General features: G+C 40.7%; 1 protein-coding gene across 2 annotated transcripts; it reads right to left on the bottom strand.

Annotated features, from left to right (window-relative positions):
• Positions 1 to 310: 310 nt before the first annotated feature.
• LOC122761345 (ribosomal protein S6 kinase 2 alpha-like) lies at positions 311 to 13984 on the bottom strand. Of its 2 annotated transcripts, XM_044016558.1 has the most exons (22): positions 13834 to 13984; positions 13163 to 13216; positions 10711 to 10827; positions 10556 to 10637; positions 8978 to 9058; positions 8797 to 8876; positions 8383 to 8489; positions 7779 to 7816; positions 6948 to 7090; positions 6793 to 6863; positions 6592 to 6680; positions 6410 to 6474; positions 6216 to 6318; positions 5827 to 5957; positions 5569 to 5694; positions 4575 to 4664; positions 4326 to 4484; positions 3813 to 3974; positions 3634 to 3710; positions 3437 to 3554; positions 3211 to 3348; positions 311 to 2226 (listed from the first exon to the last, which is right to left on the bottom strand). In XM_044016558.1, the coding sequence occupies exons 1-22, from the start codon at positions 13873 to 13875 to the stop codon at positions 2104 to 2106; spliced, it is 2196 nt and encodes a 731-aa protein (XP_043872493.1). In that variant the 5' UTR covers positions 13876 to 13984; the 3' UTR covers positions 311 to 2103. The 2 variants fall into 2 exon arrangements, with proteins under 2 accessions (XP_043872493.1, XP_043872492.1); XM_044016557.1 differs by lacking the exons at positions 13163 to 13216; positions 13834 to 13984 and adding an exon at positions 11911 to 12477.
• Positions 13985 to 16321: the final 2337 nt, after the last annotated feature.

The following is a 16321-nucleotide window of genomic DNA, read 5'->3' on the forward strand; positions in this document are numbered from 1 at the left end:
GTAGTAAAGTGAATTTTTCTTTCTTGACTAAATAAACTGTAAACAAACTTAAGAGCAACATGTATAAAAAAAATGTTTTTGTTGAAATAAAAAAAGTTTAATCACAAAAAAAAAGGTCAGTATAGTATGTCGTCCAAAATCGGTCAAAAAAGTCATAGTATATATATATTTAGGGGCAATTTTAGCCAATTACAAGTAATCTAAAAATGAATATAAGTTCTGACGAAACAATATAAAACAGAATACAACCCCACTTTTAAACCTTTATATTTGTAAACCTAGTGATAATCCAAAACAAGTCGAGAAACAGTTTGTTGTAGCAACTGAATTTTTAATATTTGTAAGATATAAAAATCTTCATCTTTATCATACAATAACATCTTACCATAAATTTAGTCAAAGGAGAGAGAGCGTTTTGCCACCAAACAATAATTATATTATAAGTTTGATCCCTTTTTGAGGTAAGACAGCTGGTTGATAGATTATTTAGCCACAGTACAGGTCTTCCCTTCAACACGTACAGTATCTTCAGGCTTGGCTTGTTTTCCTGCGTTTTCCATGCAGGACGTTCTGCCTCACCTGGGCCTGTAGGCACCGAGCAGAAAGCAGGAAACTACTTACAGTGACAGACATTTACTCTTCTGCAGGCGTCTCAAATTCAGTGTCAGAAACAAGAAAAAAGAGTTAGCCTTGTTGACAACAACCAATGAAAATCCAAAGATCATGAATGACAGAGGCCGCTGAAGATACTCCAGACTGAGGACATTTTTAAAGGACAGAGTCAGCCCATCATCTCTGCCTAACAGAAGAAGAGACCTGTACGGCAGTAAGTTCACAGACTGTGATGTGCTCAGCGTGTCTTTCACTATTTTTAAATCACCACTTTCTTTTGAGGAAAAACAAAAAAAACGATCAACAACAAAAGCAGCCAACACATGAAACGGCATCCAATATGCATTATCCAAGAAACACAGTGAAAGAAAAAGAAAACAAAGCAAATATAGAAGTTCAACATGCCACATTGTTCCCTGGGCACGTTTTCTTTCACAGAAAGCCACCTATTTTACTAGTTTTTGTAGTAATAAAAAATAACAGACATCTCAAATGGTTGCCAGCAGGACCAAGCAGAGAGAAGAGAGAGGGAAGGAGAGAAAACAAGGAAGCTACATGACATCATCACATCACCGGACCATGCACATGGCCGTGCAGCATCCTGCAAAACACACACACACACACACACACCCACACACACACACACACCCACTCACTCAGAGATCAAGTCATGCAACTAGAACACACTCACCCCTCTCATTAAAAAAAGAAGAAAAAACTAAACAAAACAAAAAGAAACACACAAGCGCAGAGTGACGTTATCCCAGAACAAACACACAAACAAAATATCAGCTTTTGACATTTCCCAGAATCCCTGTTTTCTGGCTGTACCAAAGCCAAAGAGGCATTTATGGCAGAAATGTTTCATATTTATATCGAAAATGCTCCTTTTAAAGACATTTAACAGCAGCGGAACAACACTCGTGGCCTTTGTGGCGTCGACACAGGGTTGATTTGGCAGCACGACCGCAAACAATGAAGCTCATCAACTTTACAAAAGGAACGGGAAGACGAACAAGAGCGGACACACAGGCGTGCAGCAAGCGGAGCGACGGCCGATCGCGGCGGCGAAAGAGGAGAGGAGAACTCTCGTCATGAAAAGAAAACGTGGCTGCGTCAATTCTTTTGGCAGCTCATGCACACACACACACACACACACGCGCACACACGCACACACGCACACAGACATGAGTGACTAATACATCTGCCAAAACCCAGCACCCACTTTATATTTGCCCTCTTCACCCCATCCATCTTTTTGGTCTTTTTTTTTTTGTCCAAGGAGACTGACTAACAGCAGCTGTCCAGCATGAACACAACGATGACAGCAAGAGCGGGACAACTGAGGTCACAAGAACGAGGGAGGGACCACAGTCAATGTTCCTTGGCTGGTAGTGATGTGCGAAGAGTGAGTCCCCGAGCAGGCGGACGGGATGGTTCGGGGTGCAGTTGTGGTCAGTCTCCAGTGAGATGACTGCTCGTGACGAGTCTCTACAGAGAGGTAGAGGGAAGCTTCTTGACGCGCCGCTGAGCTAAGAACGAGCTCTCGATTGGCTTCAGCTCCGGAGGTGGTTGGGAGTTCTTCAAGGCTGAGTAGGTGGCTGCCATTGCACCCTGAAAACAGAAATAAAAAGTAACTGTTGAAACTGCACGACAAAATACACTTTCCATCATTTTACAGTGTAGTTTGATAGAACAAAAAATAAAAGATCTATCTATCTATCACATCTATCCATCAACTGCATCTATCTATGGTATCTATCTAATATATGGTAACTATCTATCTATGGTGTATATATATATATATATATATATATATATATATATATATGTATATGTATATATATATATATATGTATATGTATACAGTAGATGGATATATATGTATATATATATATATATATGTATATGTATATATATACATATACACATATACATATATATCCACATATACATATATATCCATCTACTGTGGATATATATGTATATGCGTATATATATATATATATATATATATATGTATATGTATGTATATATATATATATACATATACATATATATCCATCTACTGTATACATCTACTCTATATATGGTATCTATCTATCTATCTATCTATCTATCTATCGCATCTATCTACTGTATATATCTACTCTATTTATCTATGCTATATATATATATACTCTATCTACGATATCTATCTATGGTATATATATATATATGTATATATATATATATACATATCCATCTATCTATATATGGTATCTATCTATCCATCTATATATGGTATCCATCCATATAAGGTATCTAGGTATCTATCTATCTATATATGGTATTTATCTATATATGGTATCTATCTATATATGGTATCTATCTATCTATCTATCTATCTATCTATGGTATCTATCTATCCATCTATAAATGGTATCCATCCATATATGGTATCTATCTATATATGGTATCTATCTATATATGGTATCTATCTATCTATCTAATATATGGTATCTATCTATCTAACCATCTATCCATCTATCGACTCGATCACCTCTTCTTGAAGTGACAGATAAATCCTATTTTCATAAGACTACACTCAGCTGTTACCTTGACCAGTTTGGGGTCCTGGTGTGGGAGCTGACTGTTGGGGAGTTTGTCTCTCTGGACGATCCATGGGTGTTTGAGGACCTGTTTGGCAGTCAGTCTCTGATGAGGATCCACATGAAGCATCTTGGACACGAGGTCCTAAAGAGAGCAAACGTCAACTATGACACTGATGGCGGCTAATCTCTGAGAAACAGACGCAAGATTCGGGAAGAATCTGGAGTGGTACCTTGGCAGCCTCTGACACGGTGTCCCAGTTTCCTCCAGTCAGACTGAAGTGACCGTGGCCTATCCTGTTCAGGATCTCATTGGGTGTGTCCTCGGGTCCATTGGCGAATGGAGTAAAACTGGCAAATATAAGGGTTTGAGTTAGAGAGATGAGAGAAAGTGTATGACTCACAGTTGTGTTTGAGTGTGTCCATTTACCCAGCCAGCATGGTGTACAGCAAAACTCCCAAACTCCAGATGTCACATCCTTCATCATAGCCCTGACGCTTCAACACCTACATCACCGTCAGCGATCGACAAACACAGTGATGTGTTAATTTAACGGGATTTGTTTGTGTTGTTCCATTGAAACCAGAGGCTGCATGTGATCTGCTCACCTCAGGGGCCACAAAGTTAGCGGTGTAGCACGGGGTCATCAGCAGGCCGTTGTTGGCACGCAGCTGCTTAGCGAAGCCGAAGTCGCAGATGCGGATCGACTCCGGATTCCCCGACTCGTCAACGTAGAGGATGTTGCTTGGTTTCAGGTCTCGGTGCACCACCTGCAGAACAACACCAAATGTGTTCCTTGCATTTGATTCAATTCAATATTGTGATACACTGACGATGGCATTGACTAACTTTTGTATTTTTACGTTTGTCATTTATTTCTCCCAACACTTTTTACGATATTTAATATACAAAAGGACAATAACGAGTTCAGGTTATTAAGTCAAAAACAACTTTGTCAAACTCTCACTGTCAAAGTGAAACTCTGAAACTTTGCTTTCAGCTCCCACACCTCAAGAAATGCACCATGCTTCAAAAGGTTTATTGGCTTTGATTAGAAACCACAAACATGCGCAGTGACGAGACGACACGTGGGTGATGGGGTGAGTGATGGTGGTCCTCACCCCCTGTGAATGCAGGTACTCCACAGTCTTGGTGATGGTGTGAAGCACGGCGCTGGCCTCGCGCTCCGAGAAGAACTTCTGCTTGAGGATCCGATCCAGCAGTTCACCCCCGCGCATCAGCTCCGTCACCATGTACACCTGCTTACCGTTGTCGTACACCTGAGGTACAAAAAACACACACACACACACACACACATTATCACAGAGCAGCTCACACATGTGATACACGTGCGCCTGTGTCGTACTCACGTCCTTCAGTGTTATGATGTTGGGGTGCTGTCCATATCGGAGTAGAATCTCGATCTCCTCAGACGGGTCTGTGCTGGTCTTGTCGATCATCTGTCAAACACAAAAAAGGATTTAGTTTATTTAATATTAGCAACATAAATGTCTTATGTACTTTTTAACCCAGGGCTGGCCCAAGCCTTTATGGAGCCCAATGCTGAGTTTGATTTGGGGCCCCCCTCGTCAGACCAGACTTATTTTTTTAATCTTCGAGAGCAGTAAAATCACAAAAGCGGCCTAGACTAAACTTGAATTAAACACGTAAACAAATATAATATACATATATGTACATATATATATATATATATACATATATGTACATATATACACATATATATATATATATACATATATGTACACACATATATATATATATACATATATATATATACATATATATATATATATATATACATATATATATATATATATACATACATACATATATACATATATATATGTATATATATATATATATATATATATATATATATACATATATTTACATATATATATATATATATATATATATACATATATGTACATATATATATACGTATATGTACATATATATATACATACATATATATACACACATATATATATATATCTGAAGATAGCAACAGAAAAGTGTTTTTTCTCTCCACACACTACTGCGGAAGCAGCCGCTTACTTCCCTTATGCTTTTAAACCACAATTTCTAAATATAATTTGAAAAGAAGACGCTGTATTTTGTGCTTTTTCACGAAACACTAAGTTGAAGTTAATGACTCAGCTCAGCAGTCATCAAACGTTTTAGCCAATTATTGAGAACACATTATAATATTTCCCATGTTGCTGTAAATGGCCCTGCTGCTTCAAATTTAACCACTATTTTTTTTGTGTACCAATATTAATAGTGTATTGGACGCAGCATTCTGAACACAGTGCTTCTGTTTCCCGTCGTTTGTGTTCATACCTTGACAGCGTACTCCGTGTTGGTGGTTTTGTGGACGCATCGTTTGCAGACAGAGAAGGAGCCCATGCCGATGTCTTCCTTCAGGACGTAGCCATCGCTGAACAGCAGGTTCTTCCCGTGCAACTGCTGCAGAGGGAAGCGTTTAAACGGGAAGCGAGGCGGTGAAGTGGAGGCGAAACAGTGTCCGTCAATTCCTCACATGCACTTTCTGATCCTGCTGTTAAACTGTGTGTGTAGACAGTGACAGTGCAGTCTGACCTGGACCACGGGGTGCGGCGGAGGTTGCACCGGCTCCAGTAAACCTTCCTCTTCCAGCAGAGTGGACGCGATGAAACTGAAGCCTCGGAAGAGCTGGTGAGCGCCGGCACTTGGTGGCACGCCAGGAGAGTCTGTCATATAATCACGCAAGGTCAAGCGTGGACATCAAAATAAAAAAAAAGACACTGGTCATCAAACTGCGCTCATCGAGAAGCCGGAGCAATAAACAACCACACTTCTTAACTGCTTCATTTACCGTAGCACGTTATTGTTGCTGCTTTATGTGCCGTCTTTGCTTTCGATTTCTTTTAGGGAGGAAACAACATGACGGGAAACACATCTTTTCATCATAATACAGTCTCGGCAAAACTTCAGGCGTAACTTTTCACCTTTAGGTGTGCGTGAGGTGAACTCGGAGTCAAAGTAGAAAGTATCATCTGGACGAGCCACTGCGGGCCTGAACGGAGGCTTCAATTCTCTCCTGAATAGTTTCTGAAAGGCAAAAAAAACAACAAAAAAAAAAACAGTTATTGACGTCATAGAGTTGAATAAAGAACAGACATAAAACATTTAGAACACTCACATTCCAGTCTATGGTGGAGAAGAAACAGTGTCTTTTGATCTCCTCGGCACCGTCAGCACCAGATCCTGTCAAGAGAGATACAGGGCCACTCATGACATATACATATATATATATACATATATATATATGTATATATATATGCTTCCATCTGTGTTTGTCATGTGTCATGAGGTGAATCTAACCCAGTCTGTTGGCAGGGTTCCTCTTAAACAAAGCTCGGAGCAGGGACTGGGCCTCTGCGCTCAGGAACTGAGGCATTCCCAAACGTGCTCTGCAGCGAAAGAAAGACGAGACGACACAAATCAAGTGAGGTTTTTTTTTTTCCTACTTCTATCACTACTGGCTTCTGTGTGATTTATTCTCTCCTTCCGGGGTATGCTCACTTCAGAATTAGGTTCATAGTTTCTTTGCGGTCCTTCCCTTGAAACGGCAGAGCTCCTGTCAACATCTCGAACTAGGAGGAAAAAGAAATTTAAAGTCTAGGCGCTCCAGAGCTGTTTCTCTCTTAAAAGTAATTTACAAGGACAACTTTATTTACCATTAGTACTCCAAATGACCACCAGTCAGCGCTGTGGATGTGCCCCTGCCTGTTCACAACCTCTGGTGCCATGTACTCCACAGTACCACAGAAGGAGTACGCTTTCTTTTCGTGATCGATGGCTTCTTTACACAAACCAAAATCTGAAAAGAAAAGTCAAACCTAAACCTTTTTTTCCTTTTTTGTAAAAGCACTTTAATAACACACATTCATTTACCAATACACTGAAGCACAAGACACTGGACTCTTAATTAATCTTGCGACCATTTATATTTGTCCCCCCCTCAACTTTCAAGTGGGAGCTGATATATCGCTGCACCAAAACTCCTCCTCAGTTCACCTTTGGTTCAACGGGGGCAGGACATGCGGTAAATAGAAGACGACAATAAGATAAAGTGTAATAATTAACCTGGGGAACATTTACAGGGCCGTATGCAGATATCTTGAGGCAGCGAGATAAAACTGTCATCGTGTCGGTGAGTAATGAAGGTCAATGAGGTGGATGAGAGGAACGTGTGTAAACCTGGTATTCCTTATGTTATGGGGACTTAAATCTGTTTACACAGCCACATTATAGGGACTTGTCTTCCTTATGGGGACAAAATCAAGCCCCCACAACGTAAATTACGACATTTTAATATGAACATGTGTTTTAAAGTTTCTCAAAGGTTAGGGTTAACCCTTACTTGTTTTTTTAAAAAGTCCTAACTAAAGTTTTCTTTCAATAAATGTTATACTCGACACATTGTTACAATTTTGTAAGTCAACGTAAGGTCCTCCGATGTCATGGAAACAATAAAGCATATTAGAGAGAAGGAGCAGGAGACTCACCTGTGAGTTTGATATGACCCTCCTCGTCCAGAAGAATACTACAAGAAAAGAGTTTGTTACAAAAATGAATCTTAGAGGGTGATAATATTTCATTACTCAAGAAATCACACGCAGTAGCTGCTGCAAATACATACATATATACATGTATGTATGTATGTGTATACATACAGTAGGTGAGGTGAGGTGATGCAGGATCAAAAAACCTCAAAAAGCCCTTTGTAAAAGTCTAATGAGGCAGGTTTGCATTCATAATGTTAGGCTTCAAAGATGCACTCAACATGGTTTGGTGAGGAGCGATAATTCAGCGTGTTTGAAGTGCAAATTGACAAAAAAACTAAATTTCCAAAAGGGCCCTTTTATGTATAATAACTTTTTTTTTTTTTAATATAATTCTAAAACCGCCATCACCGTGCGTCCACATTCTTATTACTCCAACAATAAAAGGCCTCTTCAGAAAGACATTTTTTTTAAATGAAAATTACAGGAGTACATTTCGACTTGTTTAAGCGAGGAATGTTATCCTGTGACAACTCAAAGCTACACTGTTCAATAAAATGCACATTTGCTTTCCTGTCTCTGTGACAGTGGGACTTTAGGCTCTTACTTTTCAGGCTTCAGGTCTCTGTAAATGATGCCCAGGCTATGAAGGTGATCCAGACCTAAAGCCAGCTCTGCCAGATAAAACTTCACGTCCTCTTCTGTGAACATCACCTAAGAGGAAGGAGGAGAGAGCATGAAACAACGAAACAGAACAACAAACACCAGAGTGAGACAATGGACATTCTTACGTAAATGTTTATTACCAAGAATGACAATCTACCAATACCGATATTAGTCTGATACAATCATTTTAGACTATTAATGAACATATGAAGCTGTTAAAAACACATTTCAAAGACACAAATCTCCAACTGTGTAACAAATATTGTTCTCCCAAAAAGTACAAACAAAACAACAAGTATTTATTTATTACTGTGGAAAAAGGCCAAGAAAAAGGTGACTATCTGATGCCGCTCACCTCCTTGGAGAGTCTCGTGAAGAGGTCTCCTCCTCTGAGGAAGTCCAGGATCAAGTACAACTTCCCTTCAGTTTGGAATGCTACGAATATATAATTAAAAATGTCGTTTAACTGCATATCAACGAACACAGCTGAGGCAACTGCGACGTAAAGATTCACCCGCGGCTTCAGGCCGACTCACCATAGTGCAGTTTGACAACAAACGGATGATTGACTTCTGCCAGAATGTCCCTCTCCATCTTGGTCCTCACACGGTCGCGCACTGAAGGACAGAGGCGTGCGTATACATTTAAATCAAAGAGTGAAAAATGATCCCTCACAAGATGGCTATTATTTAGAAATCTATTTCATTTTACAATTCAAATGATCAACACCTTGCTTATTTATATATAGGCAGGTAGACAATGATTTATTACTGTACATAAGAGTGTGTTCATGTGTCGTCTTTGTTGTTTTCCCAGCCGGTAAATTGGTAAATTAAAGTCATGATTACACCGCATTTTAAAATAATGATCAATTCAATACCACTTTACTGCACCACAGTCAATAAGGGCGACTTAATCGCACAGCAGCGTGCGACTGTGCACAAAGACTCACAGTAAGCTTTGGTGGTCTACAGCACATCCTACTTACAGGAAAAGCCGACACCCATTCATGTGAAACGCGGGGGGTAAAGAAAAGCAGCTAAAGCACCACAAATATCAGAATGAAAGCTGTCTGAGAGCATCAAACAGCTGCAGCTCGTCAACAGATAATGAATATACTCTTAAACACGCGAGTTTAATGTCGTCAAAACGTCACAAAACGTACCTTTTGTCAAGTTCTCACATTGACCCTTAGAACAGATCATGCTGGTGCTGCTTTTATGTTAAAATGTATACACAGAGGCTATAAGAATGTACAATATAGAGGGTCTTATATTCTTTTTTTCCAGCACAACCTAACGATTATTTTCATAATCAATTAATCTGTCGATTACTTTCTCGATTAATCGGGAATTGGTGTTCAGAATATCAGAAAACCTTAAAAATGTTGACCGGTGTTGGTCAAACCTGGAAATGATGACGTTCTCAAATGTCTTGTTTTGTCCACACACCAAAATGATTCACTTTTAATGATTTATTTGTTATCCAGAGCAAAGAAATGAAGAAAATATTCACATTTAACAATCGGAAATCTGATTTTAATCATGAAAAAAGCATCAAACCGATTATTCGATTGCCGATTAATTAATTAATTCATCGTTTCAGCTCTACAACCTATAAGTAATCTGATTAAATTATTATTTTTTTCATTTTCTAAGCAAAAAGTCTGGAAAAACTCCGGAAATACGTCACAGTTCAATGTTCGCTTGACTCGTTTTTTATGAACAAGAACAAAAGAAAAACGGTCTATTTTGTGACTTCTGCACAATTATCGCTGCTCTGGTTTAAATATTGTTCAAGCATCTTAAAAGTGAGTATTTTCTCCATTTCTTTTCTCTGGATAACAAAGAAATCATTAAAAGTGAATCATTTTGGTTTGTGGACAAAACAAGACATTTGAGGACATCATCATTTCCAAGTTCTGACGAACACCGATCAACATCTTTTGAGGTTTTCTGTTACTTTATGGACCAGACGATTAATCGAGAAAATATTCGGCAGATGAATCGATTACGAAAAGAATCGTTAGTTGCAGCTCTCGATTCAAACCATCTGATTTCTGATTCTTCCCCACTGTTCATGGTTACGGCAACAGTGATGATGATCACATTCACCTTTGAGTGTGGCCTTCTTAAGCACCTTCATGGCGTAGAGCTGGTTGTCGTCCGGAGGGGTCACCTTTCGCACCAGGAACACCTGCAATATGCACAGGAAACAACATTCCAAGTTAGTTAAAGAATGAATAAACAAACAGCGCGTCAAGTGTTACCTTTCCAAAGGATCCTTGTCCCAGAACTTTGAGCAGCTCAAACTGCGAGGCGTCGGCCTTCTCTGAGCCCTCTTTAACCACATGGGTGATGTTGATCTCCTTGATGTCTCCATCTTCCTGAAGAGTGAAAAACAGATGGGGGGGAAGGGGGAAGCGTGATAAAGCAGCGATGACAAAACTAATCACTGGCCAAAACTGTGACAATGCAGTGGGTTTTTTTTTTGTACAGATCGTTGTGCGCCGCACAGAAAATACAAACATCAAAATAGAATTCATCAGAAAGAGGAAGCAGAGCAATGTGTGTGTGTGTGTGTCAGTAATGAGTGATTAAGTGCAATTATTATCTTTAAACGAGGTTTCTGGAAATGAGTACGACTGCAACATAAACTGAGAGTGTCACCAAAAGCCACCGGTGCAGTGGTGTGTGTGTGTGTGTGTGTGTGTGCGTGTGAACATTTTACAGAGTTTACAGGGTGGAGCGCAGACAGCTGGCACTGCTGCTGACTGATGTGTCAAACCTTAACCACGAAGGATTAGCAACACCCTGCAGAAGTTCACGAATGCATCGAAAAGAACAACAACAACAACAACAACAACAGCAACACCACCACCGCCACCCCCATCCCCGAGTGTCACGCTGCAAGCAAGTACAACACTGCACTGCACATACGCTTAACCCAGCGTAAAGACACTTTAATTCACACTGTGGTTTAAGGGGAGACAAATCAACAACTGCAAAGCACAAAGTGGGACATCTTGCCTCTTGAGGCAAGAGTTTTCACGTGTGAAAACTGTGCGGCGGCTGCAGAGCCTGTGATACAAATAAATGCAGATACCCGTGTAAATATTCGGTGTTTCAGTACACTAAGTTTCTCCTCCTCTCGACTCTGGACGAACCCTTTTTCACTATTCTTTGCTACTGTAAAGACGAGCCGACAAATAAAAGTAGAGAGAAAATCAAACAATACACCGACAACAAAAGGCATTCAGCACTGGGACTGTGTTTGACAACAGGAAACCCGAACTTTCAGCTGCGGCAGTCTCACGGAGTTTTAAAGCAACCACAAAAAAAAGATAAAGGACTCTTCTGCTCTTTGCAGCGTCTTCATTAGCAACATTCAAAAACACCAATAACGGCTCCTTTGATACTTATCAAAGTTTATCACTATGGAAAGAAGAAGAGTCTTTTTTTTTTTTTACCGTCCAGGTGTTTCTTGGAGCAGGTGAAGTGTCAGTGTCGTTGCCTGTTGCAGCTGTTGCAGCTGTTGCAGCTGTTGCAGCTGTCGATCTGCAGCTGCCGGACAAAGCCTTGTTCTTTTTGGACAGGTAGAGGGCGAGCAAGTTGAACAAGTTGAACTTTCTCTTGTCCTTCTCCATCACTGTTTTATTATCATCCTGCCCGCGAGGCAAACGCCGTGCTCCCTCGACTTAAACCTCACCTCGTCCTTGCAGGAGGACACTTCATGCTCGTCCCTGCTCTCATTTTAGAATTAATTCTGTGGACTGCAGGTAAATTTAGACAAAAAACTCTTCAGCCTCTGTCCTTTATGGAGTCTCTCTGCAGGGTCAAGTGGCCTTTACAGGATTTTCCTTTTATGAACTCCTTATCTTCTCTTCCATTGTCCCTCCTGTGCTGTCTTTCTCTGTCCCTCTCTCTCTGTCCCTCTCTCTCTCTCTCTCTCTGTTGTTCTGATTAGCCTCAAGTGCCCTCAGCGAGTGAGTGCATCTGAAGTGAACTGGAACCAAATCATGCAGGAAGGAAGAGCCAGCTCTTTCTCACAGTCCTGCACCCAACAAGGCCCACACAGAGAGAGAAGAGAGAGAGAGAAGAGAGAGAGAAGAGAGAGAGAGAGAGAGAATAACAAAAAGGAGGACTGGCAGTGTTCTTGCTCACATGATTGTAGATAATGCTGCAGAACACCTCATGTGTTTCTGTGTCATCAGGAACTGTCTTGACTCAAAACCAACCAACCAACTCTTTATCCCATCCCTGTGATAAAGAGGAGAGAGAGGACAAGGTAAGTCCACACGGTGGCCGAGTGTGTCCCTCCCGTGTCCATCCTGTCTCCTAAAACAGCTCAATCCTCCCTCCGTCTCTCACTTTATTGCTCTTTGCAAATACCTTATTAACAAGAGAGAGGAGTAAATACATTTGCTTTAAACCACATTTATTTGGCTCCTTCCACTTCTTCCTTTAATTATCTTTTTATTGTATCGCGACCACTTCTTTATCATTTGTGGCCATATTCCCCCTGTTGTGCAGCCAAACAGAGCTTTAAACAACATCTGATTACACTGCAGTGCGGTCCACACACTGAAGGAGAGGAAAGTGAGATAGCTTTTAAAAATGGAGGCGGTGTGTGAATGTGCAGTGGATTAAACGCACACATGTTACTGTAAGCGGCAGCGAGCCAGAGAGCAGCAGAGGAGGAGCGGCCCGATAGAAACTTACCTGGACTCTAATATTGGCAAAGTCCCTCTCTATCCAGGTAATATGAGACTCATTCTAGGAAGGGAGGACGGTTGTGTTAGAATGGAGAAGTTGCCGTAGGTCACAGAATCAAAAACATCGGGGTTTTTACGACACATGTACTGGACACAAACTCATTTGCATAGACATGCACACAGACCCCGCGTAGAGGGAGCACAATTTCGATCACACTGGTGACAGGAAACCTCTTCTTCCCTCCTAGTTTCTCACTTCCTCTTTTCTCGAATTGATCGTACTTCCTTCCTGCACAGAAACTCCAACACAGCAGCGGGGAGCGGTTTCTCAGAGTAATTGCTGCTGCTGCTGCTGCTGCTCGAGAGAGATATTCTGAAGACAGGCCACACACAAAGGTACCGCTATTGTCTAGAATTTGAGTGTGCAGAATTGAGCTGGTTTTCATTTGAACATCCTCCACAAGGTCACGACATGCCACGATGCAACACGAGGGCAGATAATCAGTGACACAAAATGGAACTTGATTAGCACTGTCTTGACAAATAGTCGCACAACCCTGATTACTTGACTTGGGCTGAGAGGAGATGAACATGTTCCAACCGCTCCGCTTCACAGATGAAATCCAAAATATACCATGCACACACACACAGACACACACGATAAAAGCAGCCACTTGCCTCTTTTGCACGGGTTTTGGTGCGGAATAAGAGCCTCCACATGTCTGTGTCCACTTCTGTCCATGTCACCAAGGCTGTCACGGTGTCACAGTGTGTGTCACAGTCTTACAACTGCAAGTTACAACTGAGTTAGCCAACACGCTTGGTGCGCAACACCGCAAGAACCTCGATACAATCTCTACACACACACACACACACACACACACACACGCCACACCGCACCAAAATGGGAAGTGAAGTGATGTTATTTAAAAAAAAAAAAGAAAAAAAAAAAGGCATAAGCAGCAGGCTTGTGGGAAAAGGACAGGAAGTGGCTCAAGGAAGCAGTTTTTCATTGAGACGAAGCGGAGACCGAGAGTGATGGAGAGACAGAAGACAGACACGGGGATATGTAGGTCAAACGCAGCTGATGCACACTTCTTCGGGAATGAAGTTTGGAATTTCAACTTTGACCCACATTTGGAGAAACCTCAAACCCACAGCTGTGCAGTACAGACCTTTCACGACAAAGTTTCCCACGACTGTTTACAATAAAAACAATCGTTCAAATGTAATGATCACTGTGATTGATAACTGATATTTGGTATCAAGTAAATATAATACTTCATGTTTCCCTCTGTTCTTAATTGTACATTTCCAAAATTTATTGATTGTTATTTTATTGATTTATTGGGTTTTCCTCACTGTTTTATTGTATATTATACTCCTGCTAACTTTGTTTTTATTTTCTGTCTTTAATGCGAAGCACCTTGCAGATATTGTAAAGTGTTATATAAATAAAAATGTATTGAAGAAAATGAGCTGCAATTATTTTTGCCCAGTCATAATGTGGATATAGTGTCTCAATTAAATTCAAGTTAAAACAGCATTTACACCTACATTAACGTATGCAGATATAATAATAGGCTGAACACTCGCCGTCACACTGATACGGTGTAATACTCCTTGGTAAACACAAGGGGCCAGTGTTAGTCTACAGCTTTGCTCAACAGAAGTTGTGAAGTAGCTTTAGCCAAGTAAGGGCATGTTCACATTCTCAGCTCGCGGTTCCTCCAAATCTCAGCGTTGTTTCTGACATCAATTACACTGAAGGCGACATGAGGTGGGACAGAACGGGAACATGTGGGAGGGGAGTTCATGCCGCATCAAGGCTGCTGCTGGGGAAACCGTCCAATCACAGCCGCGATATTCCCACAGGTTTAAAACCCTGCAACAGCCATGACTTGTCAAAGTGTCTCAAAGCAACACCGGGGAAGCTCTAAACTGCTGGGTTTTATAAAACAAAGTCGTAAATAAAAAGTGGACTAGATGGGAGAGACATAAAAGACCAACACATACACACACACACAAAGAAAGAAAAAAACTCAAAGCATCGACAAAAACATAAGAAAAAAAAGCGGGAGACGAAAACATAAAAAGGTCTCTCACTGCACTCTCTCACTATGCAATCCGGGAAAATGGAACAAGAGCACCTGCTCGATTTCTAATAACACGGCAGCTCTGACTGTTGAAACAGAGAAGAAGAGAGGAGAAGAATAGAGAAGAAGAAGAGAGGAGGTCCAGACGAGGTCAATAACTGGCCTACTTTATAGGGAGAAGTTTAAACCTCTATCTAAATCCAAACAACCATGGTTCAGTGTCATTACTGTGAAGAAGAAATGTATATTTATCAGTATAATGAACATTTCTGTTTACATGACTGGAAATGAAGTATAAATGTAAGACAAAATGACTTTGACAATAGTTTAGGTACCGCTGTGTAATATAAACTTCCCCTAAAATGTCCTTTAGTTTTAGTCATCATTGATAATTAGGAATCAAACCTCTGTTGTGGATACAGTAAGTAAGAGCGACGTCATGTGGATTTAAAACTGCACAATTACAAAATATAATAAAACGGGGGAGAACCATGAATAAAGCGACTAGTTACCATGTGTAAACCTCCTAAAAATGGCAACTGGTTACACATTGTTACCAATTTTTCCCTCAGATTTACAATAATAGCCCAATAATCCAATCATTTTAGGATGAGAGAATAGTGTTTTAGACTTAACTGTGCAGTGTATATAGTACAGCGTCTACAGCTGCACAGTTTGAAGATGTGTTGTCCTCTAGACCTGCATCTGTTGGCAGGGACCCAAATCTGTCAGGTGGGGTGAGAGACAGGAATGTCTCTCGCTGTCTTTATCGGTCTGGGACATCTCTGTCATCTCTGCACCTTTATAAACTCTGACGGCATGAGCCAAAGAATGCCGCAGTAGTTTGGAGGACAGAGTTAACTCATATATTCAGCTACTGTAGATTATAAAACGTTCAGCTTTTTTTTTTTTTCTTTCTCCCCCCGTGACAAACCGACCTCTCCATCTGTCCATGTTCATTTTACCCCAAGCTGACACATGAATTATCTGTCCTTTTCTTCACTTTAGCAACACCTGCTGTGACAGACGTGACCTAGAGTCGGGTACAAATAACAGGGAGGGAAAAGATT

Source organism: Solea senegalensis, unplaced genomic scaffold (assembly GCF_019176455.1).
Source record: "Solea senegalensis isolate Sse05_10M unplaced genomic scaffold, IFAPA_SoseM_1 scf7180000014629, whole genome shotgun sequence".
Lineage (NCBI taxonomy): Eukaryota > Metazoa > Chordata > Actinopteri > Pleuronectiformes > Soleidae > Solea > Solea senegalensis.

What these genes read in the sequence shown, in the direction of transcription:
- LOC122761345 (XM_044016557.1), bottom strand. Translation starts at nt 12,087, where the DNA reads ATGGAGAAGGACAAGAGAAAGTTCAACTTGTTCAACTTGCTCGCCCTC. An exon ending in ACTATGAACCTAATTCTGAA is followed by an intron (nt 6,681 to 6,792) that starts GTGAGCATACCC and finishes CTTTCGCTGCAG; the next exon opens with AGCACGTTTGGGAATGCCTC. An exon ending in CACCTCACGCACACCTAAAG is followed by an intron (nt 5,958 to 6,215) that starts GTGAAAAGTTAC and finishes ATTATATGACAG; the next exon opens with ACTCTCCTGGCGTGCCACCA.